Source organism: Ailuropoda melanoleuca, chromosome 1, assembly GCF_002007445.2.
Source record: "Ailuropoda melanoleuca isolate Jingjing chromosome 1, ASM200744v2, whole genome shotgun sequence".
Classification (NCBI taxonomy): domain Eukaryota; kingdom Metazoa; phylum Chordata; class Mammalia; order Carnivora; family Ursidae; genus Ailuropoda; species Ailuropoda melanoleuca.
The window spans coordinates 84,015,593-84,035,902 of record NC_048218.1 but is presented as its reverse complement, the minus strand read 5'-3'; the positions used below and the strand labels follow the sequence as shown (position 1 = coordinate 84,035,902).

Sequence of the window (20,310 nt, the reverse complement as noted above, 5' to 3'; positions counted from 1 at the left end):
AAAGATTTTATTTATTTATTCGACAGAGATAGAGACAGCCAGCGAGAGAGGGAACACAAGCAGGGGGAGTGGGAGAGGAAGAAGCAGGCTCATAGCGGAGGAGCCTGATGTGGGGCTCGATCCCAAAATGCCGGGATCATGCCCTGAGCCGAAGGCAGACGCTTAACCACTGTGCCACCCAGGCGCCCCGGAATAAATTTATCTTTGAAGGAAATTAAGTTTGAAGTAATTGAATAAAGAACAATTAGACACCAGACCAAATAAAAGGTGAAAGAGAATGATTAAGAAATCCTACCTTATTTGTTGTGTAACTATCCCAAATAATTAATTTTCCATCTTGGGAAGCACTGACTAGTAGCCTAGAGGAACAAACACAAAAATAATTCGACACTTAGAGGACAAAGGTAGTTGAAATTAGTCATGCACTGTATTACTGCAGGTCAGTTCAGAAAAAAATATTTTTCTAATTAAAATCTTGATACCAGAAAATATCCTCCCAACTTAATAAAATTTTTTCTGCATGCCAAAAGTTTTCAATAGGCCATAGAATTTAGCAAAACTTAAACATTTAACTACAGATGTCTCTGGTTATAATTCGACTTTAAAAAAAAATGATTCAACTTTTCATGGTGACAACATTCTAGTTCTTATTCAAGACTCTGACAGATAGTAGCTGACTGGCTCATTATTTACTGACTTAAATTTAACGACAGTGGAGTACATATTAGCCTAACAACCATATTTCACGCCACCTAAAAAGCTTAACTGAGGGCCTGGGAAGGTAAGGCAGTGTTATGGGTACAATGCAGGATATGCCTCCTGCCTTTGAGGCCTCCACGTGTGGCAGAAAGAAGGTATTTACACATGTTTACAATCAATGAAGTGAAAATTGTCACAGTCAATGCTATAGGAAAGTAAAAGGGGGACAAATACCTGCTTGTTGAGTCCTGCCAAAAAGAATCCATACTGAAAAATGGAATTCTGTAAGCTAAAGGTAGAAGTGTATGTTCTGTGAGTGTATGTTCACTGACAAGAGGAGGAAAAATACAAGTGTTTTAGGAATTGTGAATTTTCCAGTTGCACAGAATGTCTGAGACATGGGCAAAACAGCTAAAAAAAAATGGACTGGGCTTGAAAAGCAGAAAGCTTTGTTTGCTGGCTAAACATGACCCTTGACTAAATAACTATTAGTTACTGAAGTTTGCTCTGGATACTTTCACTAGGGTATAAAATTCAGAAGATGCAAAAAAGCTACCCAGTGTGTGGGGGGAAGTCACCTTCCTATCCCTGTCACCAAGCCACCTGGATCCCTTCCCTATAGGTAAATAACATTAGCAGGAATTTATGTAGCAGCTGCCACAAATTTTTTTTATGAAAGGGAAGATAACAGTAGGATATGGGGCAGAACCTGATTTTTTTTTTTTTAAGGTAGGCTCCATGCCCACCTTGAACTCACAACCCTGAGATCACGACCTGAGCTGAGATCAAGAGTTGGACACGTAACCAAATGAGCCACCGAGGCACCCCTGAAATAAATTCTCTAAAATCAATTGGTGGGGTGCCTGGGTGGCTTAGCTGGTTAAGCGGTTAAGTGCCTGACTTCGGCTCAGGTCATGATCCCAGGGTCCTGGGACTGAGGCCTGCCTTGGGCTCCCTGCTCAGCGAGGAGTCTGCTTGAGATTCTCTCTCCTCTTTCCTCCCACCCCTCTCCCCCACCATCTCTTAAGGGGAAAAAAAAAAAAAAAAAAAAAAAGGCAGGTACAAACCTTGAATCATATCCCCAGTGCATAGCATATATCTTAGCTAGGTGACCCCTCAACGTACGCCTCGTTCGCATTTGTATTCGGCCCACAGAATCCATATTTGATGTGATCTTTAGAAAGCACCAAGAATGTTATTTTTTACATCTCAGACAATAAAGTAGAAATAACAGGCATAAGACAGAAGACAAATTTATGGCAACTGAAGATAGTTTAAATAATTCCAGAGCCATTATAGGGTCAGTAAGATGAAGAAAAAGTATGACTTAAAATGATCCTATTTGCACACCTTCCAGTGAGAATATCATTATTATAGGCTATTAACTTTTAAGAACTGACATACCTCCCAAGGGAAAAAAAAAAAAGCCACAAATAAAGGTCAAATAGATGATCAAAGAGTAAAACATGGATAATTTTCACAGTCTATGAGAAAGCAAGCTTTAGTACAGCACATAAAATAATAAACATTATCAATATAAGTTAAACTAATGGAACCTTCCTAAGAGTTGATGTAAGGAAAAAAAAGTACAATCACCACATACTGAAAAGAATCAGAAGTTACCTAAAAAAAACAAATTATGAATCTACGTACTTTTATAGTATTTGCTTTTTCACAGGCTTCTATTTTAACAAGCTTTAAAAAGCACATGTATAGCATCTGACAAATTAGTTTTTAAATACAGATCTCACTTTTTTTTCAATTAAATACTAACAAAAACCATCTGAATGTCATTTGCATCCATGTCAAGCTCTTTCATATGAATTACTAAAATGAATGGAGGGGGAAAAAAAAAAACACTTTACCTGAATAAGTGTTGCATCATTACATGCTTTCCTGGCATCCTGAAGTAAAGAAAGAGGATTATAAGCCATTTAAACATGGACCCCTCTGGTTAGGACTTAAAACACTACTTTCATTGAAAATGCAGACTTACAAATATACCTTTCACTGTACCACATATTCTTTAAAGTTCAGTGGTTAGTACCTTCACAACTTCGTGAACCACCACCAATTATTCTAGAACATTTGCCATTAAAAAAAAGAAGAAACAAAGAAATAAAAAAATCCCTATACCTCCCAATTCCCTTATTCCCTGGTAATCCTCTCCTTTCCATCTCTATGGATTTGCCCATTCTGGACATCTCATGTAAATGGAATCCTATAATACAAACTTCTGTGTCTGGCTTCTTCCACTTAATGTAGGTTTTCAGGGTCTCTCCATGTTGTAGCAAATGTCAATACTCCGTTTCTCTTTATGGCTAATATTCCACTGTATGGATGGATCATGCTGTTTACCCATTAACTGACGGACATTTAAGTTCTTTCCACTTTTTGGCTTTTGTAAATAATGAGGCTGTGAACATTCATGTACAAGTTGTATACACACGTTTTCAGTTCTCCTGGGTGTGTACCTAAGAGTGGCGATGTGGTAACTCTACAATTGACTCTTTAGTCAGGTGTCAAATTGTTTTCCTCACAGCAACTGCACCATTTTACATTCCCACCAGGAACGTATCATGAGCTTTCCCATTTCTTCACATCCTCACCCACCGTTGTCCTTTATTATTATTAGCCATTTTCATGGTTGTGAAGTGGTCTCTCACTGTAGTTTTGATCTGCATTTCCCTAAGGATTAGCGCTGCTGAGCATCTTTTCACATGGAGTATCTATCTATACACGTGCCTACTGGCCATCCGTAGGTCTTTGGAGAAAGGTCTATTCAAATCCTTTGCCCATTTTTAAATTGCATTATTGTTGAGTTGTAGGACTTTTTATATATTCTGGACACTAGATCCTTATCAGATGTATGATTTGCAAATATTTTCTCCCATTCTGTAGGTTGTCTTTTCATTTTCTTGATTAGTGTCCTTACACAAGTTTTTAATTTTAATGAAGTCTGATTTATCTATTTCTTCTGTTGGTTGGGCTTCCAGTATCATATTAAACTGCTGCGGAATCCAAGGTCAAAGATGTTTAGTTCTAAAATTTTAACACTTTTTAAAAAAGATCTGAGAGAGAAAGAGAGTGCACATGCGCATGAGTGGGAGGGGCAAAGAGAAAAAGAATCTCAAGCAGACTCCACCCTGAGCACGGAGCTGGAGCCTGATGCAGGTCTTGACCCCAGAACCCTGAGATCATGACCCAAGGCAAAACCAAGAGTTGGACACTTAACCGACGACTACACCACCAAGGCGCCCCTAAAAAAATTTTTTTTTTTACACTTCTAGCATTTATATTTAGGTACCATTTTCAGTTAATTTTTATAAATGGTATGAGGTAGGAGTCCAAATTCATTCTTTTGTATGTGGATATCCAGTTGTCCCAGCACCATCTGTTGACAAAACTGTTCTTTCCCTCTCAAATGGTCTTGTTATCCTCGTTGAAAAAAATCAATCAGCCCTAGATATACGGGTTCATTTAGGGACTCTCAATTCTATTCCACTGTGCGAATATACTTCTGGTTTATGATTAAAAGATTTTAAATTGCATCCTCATGAGTAAAAATGAACTAGGTTGATTTAATAAGCCCACAGTATTCAGAGTTGTATTTGTTACTAAGCTTCAGAAAAAAAGTTGAGTTCCCTTTTGGTTTGTTCTGGCATCTAGAAGTTGAGGTGACAGGAAGGATATTCATAGCATACTCGGGTCATTTCAGAAATATTTTTATAAATATATAAGCACTTCTTTAAAATGCTTGGTATCTGTGTACAGTGTACCTGCAATTAGAAATAAAATGTTTTAGAGCCAATGAGGAAAAGATAGGATAATCAGGAAAACAATTTCTGTAACAGGAACGGCTCGTACTGAGTCACACCTACATATCAACAGCAAGGTCCTACATGTAAGCAGGTGTTTATGTTTAAGCATGACAGGACAGCCTTTCAAAGGGACCTTAAATGTTTACACAAACTGAAAGGAATTATCAAAAATAACAGTGAAACAAATCAATAGAACAAAACATTTAATGAGCAACAAGAGGTTTTAAATGAGTTTCTCAATAAATTGAGAGGATTCATATAACATGGGCAAATCAGAAGCACAATTCTTCCTACTAGACTTGAAACAATTTTTTCCTCTCTCAAAAGGGTAGTATCCTCTTCAATGCTCTTTCCCGACTGTACTCAGGTACTCCTGGGCAAAGAGGAAGCACACAGTATTTGAAGAAATGCCCCAAACGGACAACTTGGCCCCGTCAGCCAAAGGAAAACGCCGCCTCCGCTTGCGGCAAAGACTGGATGGAACACACGACCTTTCAACCTATTTATAACACCTCGAATGCTTCTATGTAAGGATGTTCATAAGTAGTTACACAAACATATGATTTGATTCTCTCATTCTTAGTCAAATTGTGGGTTGAGAAACCTCATTTGGCAAGGAATAATTTAGTCCAGTTTCCTACAATGAAAAAGAATTTCCAGAAATGATAGCGATGGCCTGAGCCGTGTTCCAAAACTGGTGGAGTTAAAGACTAAATTCTAAAAACAGCATTTTCTGATTTTAAGCTTTGTGAAAATGAACTATCGTTGTTTAGGTCATCTTTCCTAATTCAGTCATTCAATTAAAAAAAACAATCTGGGGGCCACCTGAGTGGCACAGCGGTTAGGCGTCTGCCTTCGGCTCAGGGCGTGATCCCGGCGTTATGGGATCGAGCCCCACATCAGGCTCTTCAGCTATGAGCCTGCTTCTTCCTCTCCCACTCCCCCTGCTTGTGTTCCCTCTCTCTCTGGCTGTCTCTATCTCTGTCGAATAAATAAATAAATAAATAAAATCTTTAAAAAAAAAAAAATCTGTGTCGGGTACTATTCTGGGCACACAGTTACAGCAGGAGACAAACCAGAAATGCCAGCCCTCATAGAGGGCTTGTAATATTAACAGTACAATTAAATTGTCAGTGAAAATTACTGAATAGTGCAAATTGGTAAAAATTAAAACGCGGGAATATAAGCATCTACAAATAGCAGTTTCTTGCAAATCATGCAAAGATCCTACTCACATGCAGAAGAATTTACTCTTATGAACACTTATCCATTATAAAACTGAATATAAAATTATTCCCAATTAAAGGTGGAAGTCCATATTATCCACTATAAGACATTTTTGTGCAAGAGAAAGGGGACATATTTTTCACTCCAAATAACAATTACAAAAGAAAAATCTATTTTCTCTTTTTTTTTAATTTAAAATAAATCCTATTGGATAAGATTGCATACATTTCTATTATGTCACGTGTTTATACCATAGTGAAGTACACAGATTATATTCTAGAACTGAGGGGGAAAGATAGAGGGAGGGTCTTTAAATGTAGCATGACACGATTAAACAGAGAAGTACAGCACATGGCACCTTACATACACGAGGCTACTTGAAATCATGGGAGAGGAATGTGAGCACCTGCACCCACGCCGCTGTGTTTGGGATGCTGGTGAGCTGTGAAGAAGGACTAGGACACAGAATTTGCCAGCCAAGTACAAGGAGCAGAGGCAAACACACACAAGGAACTCTAAAACGAGGCCAGCTAACCATTTACTGGTAAGTCCTTTGCACGTCATTTCACACGATGATCTTCCCCACAGACCTACACAGTGGGCCCTAGTATTCTCTCACTTTACAGGAAAGATATCAAGAATTACAGAAGTTAAACTTGCTCATGGCACAGAAGAATGAAAAGCTGGAGCCCATGCACTTTCCACCATGCCATGCTGCCCGCCTTCCAATAAAAGCAGAATCAATCTGAGTACAGGACCCTGGTGAGGCTTTTCAGACGACTGGGACTCAACGAAAAGGAGTCGCTGGAGAAACACTGGAGCAAAAGTTAGTATAATCCTGGGCAAAGGATACCATTTGTAAAAAGATGACAAAGGGGAAAAGAGCAATGCACGTCCAGGGAACAGCCACCAGACTCATAGGACTACAACAGAGGTCGCAGAGCGGGATGTTAGCACAGGCCACAGGGCTGGGAGGGCACGGCATCTGGAATCAAAAGATACCTGGCCGGAGGGGCACCTGGGTGGCTCAGTCCATGGAGTGTCTGCCGTCAGCTCGGGTCATGATCGCAGGGTCCTGGGATCGATCCCCACATCGGACTCCCCTGCTACGTGGGTCAGCTTCTCCCTCACCCACTCCCCACAGCTTGTGCGTTCGCACACAAGCACTCTCTCCAATAAATAAACAAAATCTTTAAAAAATATATATGAACCTGACCTGAATCCTGTAGCTACCACTTAGTAGTTATGTTACCTTGGCAAGTTATTTCATCTCTGAGGATCAGTTTCCTCAGCTATAAAACAAAGCGACACCATCTACCTCACAGGGTTGCTAAGAGGATTAATGAAATTCACATGAGAACATGTGTTTGGTCAATCATTCCAGGCAAGGACACCACTAGGAAATTACAGATCAATATCCTTGATGAACACAGACGTAAAAATCCTCAACAAACTATTAGCAAACCAAATTCAACCATGCATTAAAACAATCACACCATAATCAAGTGAGACTTATTTCAGAGATGCGAGGATGGCTCAACATCCACAAATCAATGATACATACATTAACAAAATGAAAGATAAAAACTTATGCAGTTTTTGTCAAATGCAGAAAGGCATCTGACAAAATTCAACAACCATTTATGAGAAAAACTCAGGAAAGTGGGTATAGAGGAAGTGTACCTCAAATAATTAAAGTCCTATATGACAAGCCCACAGCTAACATCATAACAATGAAAAGCTGAAAGCTTTCCCTCTAACATCAGGAACAAGACAAGGATGCCCACTCTTCCCACTTTAATGCAACATGTTACCGCAAGTCCTCACCAGAGCAATTAGGCAAGAAAAAGGAATAAAGGCATACAAACTGGAAAGAAATAAAACTGTCACTATTTGCAGATGACATGATATTATATAGGAAACCCTAAAGACTCCACAAAAACAACAACAGCAACAACAAAAAAAACCACATTAGAAATAAATTCAGTAAAGCTGCCAAGATATACAAAATACATACAAGATATACCAAAATCTATCATTTCTACATACTAAATACTAACTATCAGAAAGAAAAATCAGGAAAACAATCCCATTTACAACTGCATCCAAAAGAATAAAACACTTAGGGATAAATTTAACCAAGGAGGTGAGAAACCTGTACACTAAAAACTATTAAGACACAGATGAAAGAAACTGAACACACAAATCCATGGAAAGCTATTCTACATGCATGGATTGGAAGAATACTGTTAAAATGTCCATACTGCCCAAAGCAAGCTACAGATGCGAGGCAGTCCCTATCAAAATTCAAACAGCATTTTTCACACAAACATAATTTTACATCCTAAATTCTGTATGAAACTGCAAAAGATCCTGAGTAGCCAAAGAAATTTTGAGATAAAAGAATAAAACAGGAGGCATTGGTTCTCAAACTACATGACGAAATGATAGTAATCAAACAGTATGGCATTAACATAAACATGGACATATGGATCAATAGAACAGAGAGCCCAGAAATACATCCATGCATGTGTGGTCAGTGAATTTATGACAATAGGGGGAAGACTGTCTCTTTAATAAATGGTGTTGGGAGAACTGGACAGCCACAAGCAAAAGAATGGAACTGTACCACTATCTTGCACAATACACAAAAATAAACTCAAGATGGATTGAACGTTTGAAACCATCAAACTCCTAGAAGAAAACATAGGTGGTACGTACACATGGTATTATTCAGCCATTAAAAAAAATGAGATCTTGCCATTTCCAACAACATGGGTGGACCCTGTGAGCATTAAGTGAAAGAAGCCAAAGACAAATACCATATGATCTCATTTATATGTAATCAAAAAAAAAAAAAAATCCAAGCTCATATATACAGACAGCATTTTTTTTTTAATGACAGTCATGTGACCATGTGCTTAGCCAGTCAGTCCTGTTCGGCTCTGGAGTAAGTGACAGAAAGCAGAGACGGCAGACAATCCATTCTGGTGCTGGCAACAACATCTACTTCAGAGATTATTCTGTGAAGCCTTCTCTCATCATCCCGGGCAAAATAAATCCCTCCTTTGTTTCCACAACTTTGTCAGACACCTAAACTATCAAACTCAGAGTCCTCATTCACATCCAAATCATCCACTTCCTTGAATTCCTGGCAGTGAGATTCGGTTAGGATTTAATCCAATCAGAATCAACATTTTCTTGGTGAGTGTTCTTCAGCCGTCATCCTTTTTCTTCCTGTCCTTTCCTCTCTCTTCTTCTAATATCCTTGTACAGATCCTGTGCTTGATCCATTCTTCCGATTCTTCACTTATCCAATCAGAGGAATTCTTCTGAAACAGCCCTCGCAGAAGGTTCATGGCCGGGGGGGTTGGCGGGACATGTAGGGGTTGTGGGGGGGCCAACGGTGTTCCGAGTCCTTAGGGATTCTCCTGGCTTTGTGCTGAAGTTCTTCATGTGTATCCCTTACTGTTTCAGTCCTTGCTTTCTCTGAAGTAGGCAGAGCCAGGCTACAATTCAGTCTCTTTCCTCTACCCTGCTCACCAAGAGGCTTCCGAAACATGAAGGAATATAGTCATGCCATCTTTTACGGCATGCAAGCTTCCTTGATATTCCCCCGTCCAGGGAAACCTGTTTCCACTGTTCCAGAGGATTACTGGTGTTTTTACTGAGGAAGTACTACCCACTTTGCAGAAACCCTCCCTCCGAGCCTTCCCACACCCTGACGCATCACTCTGATTCTTGACGCAAAGTTCTAAGTGTCTTCTGATTTTGTTGTCAGATGGAACTTGTATTTAAGTTCTTTGCTGTTTTGAGTTGATTTCCAAAAGTAAAAGATGACAGACATGTCTTTATTATGCCACTAATAACTTTTAATGTTTTTCTGCAATCTACTATTTTAGAGACTCATTTTTCTAGGGCATCACAATGTGGTAACATCTGCCTCATCACACTGCACCAAAAACCAAACTATGATTCCAAGTGTGTGACTAAGAGAATTAGGTTTGTCTTTCAGCAGGAATTACATATAGAATATTAACTTCTTAGGGACACAGAGGTCGTAAGTCCACACAGATATTTGTTAGGAATGCTTTTTAGAGAGTACTTTAGAGGTAGGAAAAAACAAATTGACCACTTCAAGACTGATACATTTAATATATGCAGACTGATGCAGTAACGAACACATCTCATTCATTGCTGGTACTAAGTAAAAGTGTTAAAACTCCAAAACTAGAAACTTTGCTCTCACCTGGATCTGATTCCGCAGCTGTTCGGCCTCCTGCCTCAACTGCTCCAGTTCACTCATCCTTCCACGTGTTTGCCTCGGAAATTAGCAAGTGAAAGCAACTGTCAAAAAAAACAAAAACAAAAACCAGAGCGAGCTGGATTCAGTTCTCCATTTCCATATCAATCTACTTTTTAAACTACTGACCTAGAGTTTCTTTTTTGATTCTTCTGAAATTCATCTGAGCTAGCAATTCCAAGTTCCCTAACAGCCGGCTGTTATGGATCGAGATTAACGGTCTGATAAAGAAGGTGATCCGAGGATGGAAGAGAAATCTTGAGTCGTAATATTCAAGACTAAATTACAGACTGTTAGTATTAGAATACAGCCCAGTGAGAAATACTTTACAATACTTCAGAGAGCACCCATAATATCTATTTTTCCCCATTTAGATGTCTAATGGGCACCAGAGTTCCTACCTCAAAGCTGAACCCCACACCACCCCCAGGTCTTCCCTGTCTCAGTAAATGGAAATTCAGTCCCGTCAACCCTTCAAGCCCAACACCCGGGAGTCATCCTTATGTCTTTCACACCCCACATGTAATCCATCAGCAAAGCCCACCAGTTCTTCCTTCAGAAAAATATCTAGGATCTGATCAACCCCGATTACCTCCACTCTGCCTACCTTGGTCTAAGCCACCACCATCTCTCACCTGGTCTCCTCTCTACCGCTCCTGACCACGCCCCAGTCTATCCTAAATACGGCAACAGAGTCATCCTTTCTTAAAACACCAGTCTTCCTTCTCCTTGAAATCCTAGAGTTTTCCACTCCCATTCAGAGGAAAACCTAACTCTATCTTGACCTCCAGAGCCCTACCCAATCTCTTACACACACCCCTCTGACCTTATCGATCAAGCGATCCCTCCCTCTGCTCCAGCCACTCCAAAGACTTCGATGTCCTTTGAACACACTAAATAGGATCTAGTCTCAGTGTCTTTATACTTGCTCTTCCCCCCGGCCTGAAATGCTCTTATCCCTGTTATTTTCATTGCTTGCTGACTTTTCCTCAGAGGGACCTTTGCTGACAGCCCATATGCACCCACCTGACCTGTAAGGCCACGTGAGGACTCACCACCATCTAGCATGTTGCTTACTTGTTGTTGGTTTCCTCCTGGTGAATGTAAGCTCCTTCAAGCAGGGACTTTGTTCGTTTTATTTTTTTGCTACATCCCTAGCACCTAGACACTTCTCCAGTAAATAAACTAACCTGAAATAGCTTAATAAAGGGAAGAAAAATTTTAAGGATTTAGGATGAATCATAGAACCCAAAGGCGGGGATATCACCACCTCAGAAAGAAACCAAAGCTGAAAACTGGTAGTATTGTCTACCCGAACTTCCTATTTCTCTTTCTATTTGTTGTTCTTCTTTCTACGAAATAACTTTTTCTGCTTCTCCAAGCAGAAGACCCAGATTGTATTTCCTCAGGTCAAAATTAAGAGACCCAAAGGACTACCCCCATCTCCAAACTCCCATAAGAGAAACTCTGATTCCCATAAGAGAGACTGTTCCTGGTGTCATCCTTCATTCCTTCAACTGTAGTACAAGTATCTGTTTATTAGGGTTAACTTTATTTTGTCAGAATAATAAGTTAATCTGTTAGGATTGCTTGGAATGGCATTAAACTATGAAGTAAGAAGAACTGACATCATTCTAATAGTCCATGTCCAATTTACTACTATGATAGAGCTCTCCATTTATCTAAACTTCCAACAAATTTTGATAATTATAAGGCTTAACCATTTCTTGATGAAGTTGTTTAACAATTTAGTATGTTCCTCAGAGAGTGCCAGACTGGTTAGATTACAGCCAATCTGGAATATGATTATGCCTAACTGAAGATAGGAGCATTCAAGTTCTTTAAATTCACAACCTTAATTACCCTTGCTGAACCATACTGAGGGTATCACTGGTCCCAAAATCCTAAAAACTCTGGTTCTGATGTTTCTTTATTTTCTGAGTTCCGAAAAAAATCCTGGGCATGCAAAACTGGTGTCAAGCTCCTACTGAGTTGCTAAGGTACTAAAAAGGAGTATCAAGGGACCCTCACAGATCTCACTAGTTTCAGAGTGTTCAAAGCCACCACTTCCCCCCACTACTGCCTTCCCACCTCAACAGCCAGACACGTACAACTGCCTCTTTAAAGCGGAGCTTATCAGCAGCTGTAAGCAGAAGAGGGGTCCCCGAAAAAGACCAACAGACATACTACCTTGAAAAGTCATTTCAGGTCCCCAGACATCTTGGGAAAGAATGTAAAACAGCCACAATCAGGCCGGGAGACTGACCGGACCCACACTCTTGACTTACCTTCGCAGGATCTAAATCCCTTTGAGCACTCGTACCAGGCCAACTGGAGCCAGAGAATTAACAATGCTGGCCTCTGCTTCTGCAGCTCCTCGTGACTTTGACCTGGACTCCGTCTTCTTAGGACTTTTGCCTCAACTCTATGCGGTATTCCCCACTGCCCAGCCCCTTCATGAATATGTACGCACCCTTAGCTTAAAAGGTCCCCAATTTTGTCCTTCTGGGAGACACTGATTTGGGGAGGGGGGACCCACTGTTCTCCTTTACTTATTGCAAGTAAAACCCTTCCTTTTCCTTTTCTTTGGCTTGGTTGTGTCTTTTGGCTCAACACTCACCAAGAGGCAAATCCAGTTTCAGGTAACATGGCTAGCAAGAGCCACTCAGGCTACGCTAGGATCTGTACAAGCGGAGATTTTCCAACCTGCATGCCCAAAAGGATGGAGTACCATGAACAGAAATGGCAAGCAGAAAGCAGTTTCCTCCTCACTACCACTCTATGGATGTGTTACTCTGGGGAGAGGCCGTGGGCCCTGAATACCCCTATACATTTTTCCTGGGTGTGCCAAATATAAGGCCTTAAGCACTTTCACCTGGGCCATTTCTGAGATGTGTATTTGGAGCAAGCAACCTTGAGGGATGAGACCATGTCTCCCCACCGGGACAGAGCAGGCTTGCTTCCACTTACTCTGAAAGTGCTAAGTTCCCCAGGTTCAGTGCTTCCGGGCTATGACACAAACCCAGTGTCTGTGCGGCATCTATCTAGGGCCCCCTGTGTTAACCCCACAAGAATTGAGGAACATGGGGGAATCAGCACAAACCAACACCAGGACAGGCTACTTCCTGTGCTGTAATGAAGTCCTCGGTCTCTGACCAAGGAGTCTCACGTCTTCTGCTAGCATCCATGAAACAGTAACAGGCTAATTTACTAGCATGTAAGTAGTTAAAATCCCAGACACTTTGAAGTCCTTGAAGGGGAAGGTTGATAAGAGAGATGAAGAGTTCAATGTGAAATATCGTGAGTTTGTGGTACATCTCTTCTTTTTATGGAGATAAAATTGACCTATAACATTATGTTACTGTGTAAGTTTTAGTTATAGAATGTGATTTGACATTTATACATTACAATATGATTACCAAAGAGTTAACTATCCCATCACACAATTACCCTCTCTTCTCTGTAGAGAGAACATTTAGGATCTAGTCTTTTAGCAACTTTGAAGCACACAATACCGTGTAGTTGACTGTCATCACTATGCCCTGCAGATCTCCGGAACTCATTCACCCTCTACCTGCAAATGCACTTTCCTTCTTAAACAGGTTAGATTCCAGGTCTAGCACTTCACCCACAATTTTGCCAGCACCCTAGTTTCCCAACCATTTTATGCTATCATACTCAACAGACAAAAACCACAACCTTGTATGAACCCAACCACCTACTTTCTTTTGGCCAGTACTCAAGCGACCAAACATTGACCAAAAGAGTCAAACAGGGAGTATTAGTTATACTGCAAATTCACTTCACGCATCTCAACTAGGCCCTCAAAACCACCTTACACAGCTTTTTACTCATCACTTCCACTCTTACTATCAACTATGTCAGTTCCTTTGAACTCTTTAAGCTTCTGACCTTTCACACCCCCTCTTATGGATGAGCTTGCCTTCTACATCACAGAGAAAACAGAAGCCATCAGACATGAACTCTTTCAATTTTCTATGACTAGATATATACAACTATACAAACATAGCGGACTCATCACATTCTCCTTTCCCTCTATTAAGAACAGAGGAACTGACTTTTCTGTCATTTGGTCCAGTTCCTCCACCTATGCTTTAAATCCTATCTACCGTCTTTTCAGTAATCTTACACTTCTAATTATCTCTTCTAGAACATTCGAGCTCTCATTTTCCTCATTGTTTTAGTCTTTTGGGAAAAATTCCAAACACAGAAAGGTAGAGAAATCAGTATAATGGACACCCACAATACCCACCATGTGATTTACAAATTGTTAATATTATTGTTGTATTTGCTTCTTGTTTTTGCTTAAGTATTTTCATTTCTATTTTTTTTTAAAGATTTTATTTATTTGAGAGAGAGACACACACACACACACACACACACACACACACACACACACACACACACTATGCACGGGGGGGGGGGGGGGGGGGGAGGTGAGGGAGAAGCAGGGAGCCCAACAACACAGGGCTCGATCCCAAGACCCTGAGATCATGACCTGAACTGAAGGCAGACGCTTAACCGACTGAGCCACGAAGGAGCCCCAATTTGCTGAAGTATTTTAAAAAAAATCAATCACAGACATCAAGACATTCCACTCTGAAATATGTCAGCATACATCTCCAAAAATATTAGGACACTTATCTATTAAACTGTAATGCCATTAATAGATCTACCAAAATTAACAGCAATTATTCAGGAGCTAATATACCTAGTCCATTTTCAAATTTCCCCAATTACTCTACCAAGGTCTTTTTACATCTGATTTATTCAAATTAGGATCTAATTACAGACTACATAATACACTTGGTTATGTCTCCGGAGTCTCTCCATCTGTAAGTATCCACTGCCTGCTTTACTACTGCTAGAATGCTAACTTACTGGACAGAATGAACCACTTGTCCTATAGAATGTTCCACATTTTGTTTACTTCCTTAGGGTATCGTTTAACTTGTTTATCCTCTACACTGCCAGTAAACCATAAGTTAGATCTACAGATTAGATGATAGTCAAGTTCAACGTGTCTGGCAGGAATACTTCTAGGTAATACAGCAAACTTCATAGCGTAATAAATCAGAACAAATAATCTTTGTTTATGCACTATTTGTAAAGCTAAGATTGGTCAGGGTATTTGGGTGTTAACAGTTCAGTCTATTGTAAAGTTGTAATTCCTCACTTTCATCTACCAAACCACCATGTGTGGGTAACCTTTCACTTTCAATTGGATCCTTTCTATCAGGGTTAAACATGCTCAAGTCTCTCCCTTAACAGAGAGAGACAGACACACACACACACACACACACACAAAGCCTTGATTCCACATTTCACCATCATGGACCCTCCTTTTTCTATCTTTCATTATGAACCCTCAAATAGAGTTGCCTACACAGGACCCCTTTTCTTCACATGAAATTCTGAATTCTCAAGCCTCACTCCTGTCCAGCCACCTTCTGCTAAGTTGAAGCAGGCACCATGGAAAAGAAGGGGCTGTCAGAAGGCACGGGTCTGAAAAAGGTTCTTTTTTTTTTTTTTTAAGATTTTATTTATTTATTTGACAGAGAGAGACAGCCAGCGAGAGAGGGAGCACAAGCAAGGGCAGTGGGAAAGGAAGAAGCAGGCTCCTAGCAGGAGGAGCCTGATGTGGGGCTCGATCCCAGAAGCTGGGATCAAGCCCTGAGCTGAAGGCAGACGCTCAACGACTGAGCCACCCAGGCGCCCCTGAGAAAGGTTTCTAGTGGCAAAATCAGAGCCCTTGTGATGCTTGTACCAAATGAAAGGTAGCAGACTATACCACCGCAAAGAAGGCCTAAGGATGTGGCAAAGGATTATTCAGAGAAACAGCAAGACACAGGAGAGACTGAAAACAAGAGAAGTTACTCCTCTGAAATGGAAATTTACATTTATAAAGAAAATCTCCATTTGTAAGGGTGTCTCCCTCTCTGTTCTAGAAAGGAAAGGACTCTAAATCAGAGAATCTTAACCAAAGGAGAATGCAGGGATTTAAATCTGCACAACAAACCTTACCTTTGTTTACCCTTGCCTTTCCTGATAACCTTCCAGGACTGGGCCCCCTCCCCACCCCCACTCACTCCCAGAGGCACACTTTCTTCTCTCTTTAGCTGAAGAACTATTTAAGCTGGTGCCTTGGGCTACCTTAGGGAGTTACACATTTTCCCCCCTGGGAATCTCCCACTATTACCTGAGCAATACATGGTCATAAACTTGTTTTTCTCCTTTATCTTTTATTGCAGGGTGTCAGCCAAGAACTCAGAAGAGTAAAGGGAAAATAATTTTTTCTCTACGGAGACAACAGCAAACTTTCTCTGGACGCTTGAAAAGAAATCTTAAAGCTGCCTTCCCCCACCTTCCATTATCTACCGCAAAAGGAAGAACTAGTTTTTCACTCTCTAAGAAAAACTTATTGGTTCTGTCACTAAGGAGAAATAATATTTTGATTACACACTTTCTGGTGATCTTTTCTTCCCACCTGACAATTACTGGATTGCTGAGAATACCAGTAAGGAGCACATTTAGCATAGACTAGATTATAAACAACTTCCGTACAAGCCTAGAGGCTGACTAGGGTAAACTGAGGCCACAAGATACCCCCCAGGTGAAACTTATAAGATAAATCCTATGATGTTTTGAAGGTCTAAAGGAGAGCTAACAAAGTGGCCAATCAATGTATTGACATGGTCTGTGTATGTAATACGGCTATGAAAGCTCTGAATTCTTAAGGATACTGTTGCACAAAGTACAGTTTAGTACATCGCTCCCTCAAACCGCAGATCTAAAGCATGCTCCAATTCAGAGAAGTGAGGTCCTCCAGGGGCACGTATTTGACTAGGGCAACAAAGTCATCCAACTACTTGCCCTCCTGCAGTTCCTTTACATCCACAGTTAATACAGAACAAAAACTAAGGAAATGGCAAAATAGTTCATAAAACTTTGTAAATTCAATGTGGGGGGGGCATATGAAAATAATGGCAGGAGAAAGAAAACCAGTAAGATAAACAGTCACCCACCACTGAAGAAATTCTCCACTGGGTAGAGCCAGGTGAACTGCCACATAAATTAACTCCAGACCATCCTGAAGGTTTAAGGTAATCAAGAACCCAACCTGAGAAGGGAGTAAACCAAAACAGTCTCTCACTGATCAGACTTTACCTGAATTAATGACTATTAACAGAATGGATAATTTCTGTTAGGCAGAAATTAAGGTTTCCATCTACACTGGTCATATGGCGAACAGAAAATGGAGAAGGATTTCTGCGAACTTGGACATAAAGCTGAAGGCAAAGAGGCATCAATTACACTACCTTTTTTTTTTTTTTTTAAGAACTTCCAACATATGGTAAGAGAATCAACCTCAAGGCTTACTAAATAGCCCCATGGTCTGCTACATTCACAACCCCCCAATATACTGCGGACCCTGATTCTTACAATTACAAGAAGGCTGAGAAGAGAAAAGGTCAGCTAGAAGGGCTAGCTAGCATATTTAGATGTGTAATGAGAAGAGTTTCTCTTCTATGGGGGGGGAGGGGTGCTAGGGGGAACCAAGCCACAGACAGGGAAAAGACAGTTACAAGCTAAAATTAAGATAAAGGATTAGCATCTGGAGTTTAAAAACAATTCCTCCAAACTAATAAAAAAGACCAATGATCTAACTGAAAAATGTGCATAGATATGAATCAGCAAACCACAGCAGGTAAAACTATAGAAGCTAATATACAAATGAAAAGGTATTCAGCCTCAATAATCAGGGCAATGCAAATAAGAATTTCATACCTATCAGATCGATCAAACTGCATCTCAACCAAGAATTAGCAAGGTTGGGGCGCCTGGTTGGCTTAGTCGGGGTAAGGCGTGTGACTCTTAATCTCGAGGTCATGAGTTCAAGCCCCACATTGGGTATAGAGATTAAATTAAAAAGAAAAAAAAAAAAAGAAGAATTGGCAAGGTTGGGGGTAAATGGTAACTCATTCTGGCAGGAAAGCTCTTGGAAAGCAACTTGGCCAATATCTAACAAAGGTGATGATACCTCTATGTTTCAATATGACAATTCCATTCCTGGGGGCACGTGGCTGGCTCAGTTGGTAGGACTTGCCACTCTTGATCTTGGAGTCATGAGTTCAAGTTCTACATGGGGTATATAGATTACTTAAATAAAACTTTTTTAAAAATTTATTAAAGAAAAAAAAGATTTAATTCCATTTCTGGGTATATAAGCCCTAAAGGAAACTCAAGTGCATGTGCTCAAGAGCTGGGTTCATATAGGGGCGCCTGGGTGGCTCAGTCGTTAAGCGTCTGCCTTTGGCTCAGGGCGTAATCCCGGCGTTCTGGGATCGAGCCCCACATCAGGCTCCTCTCCTGGGAGCCCGCTTCTCCCTCTCCCACTCCCCCTGCTTGTGTTCCCTCTCTCGCTGGCTGGCTCTCTCAAATAAATAAATAAAATCTTTAAAAAAAAAAAAAAAAAACCTGGGTTCATATAGTACTACTTGTAAGAGCAATAAACTGAACACCAATGCCCACCAACAGAATGGATAATTGTAGTGTTTTCATGTTGAATTATTATATCACAATGAAAACAAATGAACTACAGGTATAGACAATGTAGATTAATCTGAATAATATGGGGGGGGGTGACAAGTTCCAGAAGACACATACCAGCATAATACTTTTTATAAAACTCAAAAACAACTAAGACTACTTAGGAATGCACACGTATCTAATAAAAGGTTTTTGATGGGAATGATAAAACAGTACAAGGGAGAAACACACAAGTACAATAGTTACAAGTAATTGTTAATTTTCAAATTCCTGAGTTGGGTATTTGCTTTACAGGTGTTTATGTTACCAATAAGCAAGCAAATATAAATATATAAAAGTGAGTCACCCTCTCTCGCGGTCTCTGTCAAATAAATAAATAAAATCTTTAAAAAAAAAGTGAGTCATACATGGATCCACAATAAATATATTTATAGTTAATCCAACTCTTGTACTAAATTAAACAAGGAGACCATTAGACTGGGGCGGTTCGAATACCTTAGCAAACTCTGTAAGCAAACCCAAACCTAAGCCTGTGAAACCCAAGGACAACCAATCACAGTCAACCAGGCTTTCCAAATAAGGCAACCACAGAGCTAGAGCTAATCAAATAATTCCCTTGCTTTGCTTCCTTCTCTATAAAAATCTTGCCCCTACCTATGCCCAACCTGAATTGATTTTTGCTAAAACAAAAAACAACTTAAAATGTTCGATATGCCTCAGTTTACCTCTTAACACACCTGAAGTCCACTGGGAACCATAAAGTAAGTGGAATGAGATAAAAAATAAAGACAAAAAGAAGCTGAGGCCAAGGGGGGCCTGCGTGGCTCAGCCCTTAAGCGTCTGCCTTCAGCTCAGGTCATGATCCCATTGTCCTGGGATCCAGCCCGGCATCCCGCTCCCTGCTCAGCGGGAAGCCCACTTCTCCCTCTCCCACGCCCCCTGCTTGTGTTCCCTCTCTGTCAGATAAATAAATAAAATCTTAAAAAAGAAAAAAACAAAAACAAAAACAAAAAAACCCCTGAGGCTCAGACAGATTAAATAACTTGCCTGAGACTAGAAGCACAGATGGGAACTGAATCCGAGTGTGTGTGTGCAACTCTGGAACCCAGCATCTCAACCACCCTGCCACACTGCCTCTTTTCAAAGGGCAACTCATTAGACCTCTCTGCTGAATCTAACCAATGATAGTCCCTCCTTATTCACTTTACTGCTATGGCTTTCACGACCCCAACCTCCTAGATCCTCCTTGTACTTCACAGACTATTGTTTTCTCTGGGTTTTTTGCTGTCTCCCCCCACACCCATTCATTTCTTACTTGTGTTTGCCAGGATCTATCTTCAGCCAGATAGTTAAGACAGTTTCCTCCTGGGAGGAAGGAAAGATAAAGCAATACAAGATACATGAGCCATCTCTACATTCCTTTACCAAAACACAAAACAAAAAACAAAAAACCCCACAACAACCACAGGGGTGCCCGGCTGGCTCAGCTGATGGACCATGTGACTCTTGATCTTAGGGTCATAAGTTCAAGCCCCACGCTGGGTGTAAAAGTTACTTAAAATCTTAAAATTTTTAAAACAATTATACATAAGAAAAAAAACACAACCAAGAACAAAACACACAAGCAAAAAACATCTGAAGGGTACAGTGTAATTGTCAAGAAATTTCACCAATGGTGATTTTTACTCT

At 40.4% G+C, this 20,310-nt stretch overlaps 1 protein-coding gene across 1 annotated transcript in view; it reads right to left on the bottom strand.

Annotated features, from left to right (window-relative positions):
* GNB4 (G protein subunit beta 4) overlaps positions 1–19,986 on the bottom strand; it is a 36,757-nt gene extending 16,771 nt beyond the window's left edge. Inside the window, exons 1-5 of the mRNA XM_002912448.4 lie at positions 19,937–19,986; positions 9,997–10,094; positions 2,565–2,603; positions 1,767–1,873; positions 296–359 (exon numbers count right to left, since the gene is read on the bottom strand). Coding sequence (XP_002912494.1) covers positions 296–359; positions 1,767–1,873; positions 2,565–2,603; positions 9,997–10,053 — 267 coding nt within the window. The 5' untranslated portion in view covers positions 10,054–10,094; positions 19,937–19,986. The remainder of the gene's footprint in view (positions 1–295; positions 360–1,766; positions 1,874–2,564; positions 2,604–9,996; positions 10,095–19,936) is intronic.
* Positions 19,987–20,310: the final 324 nt, after the last annotated feature.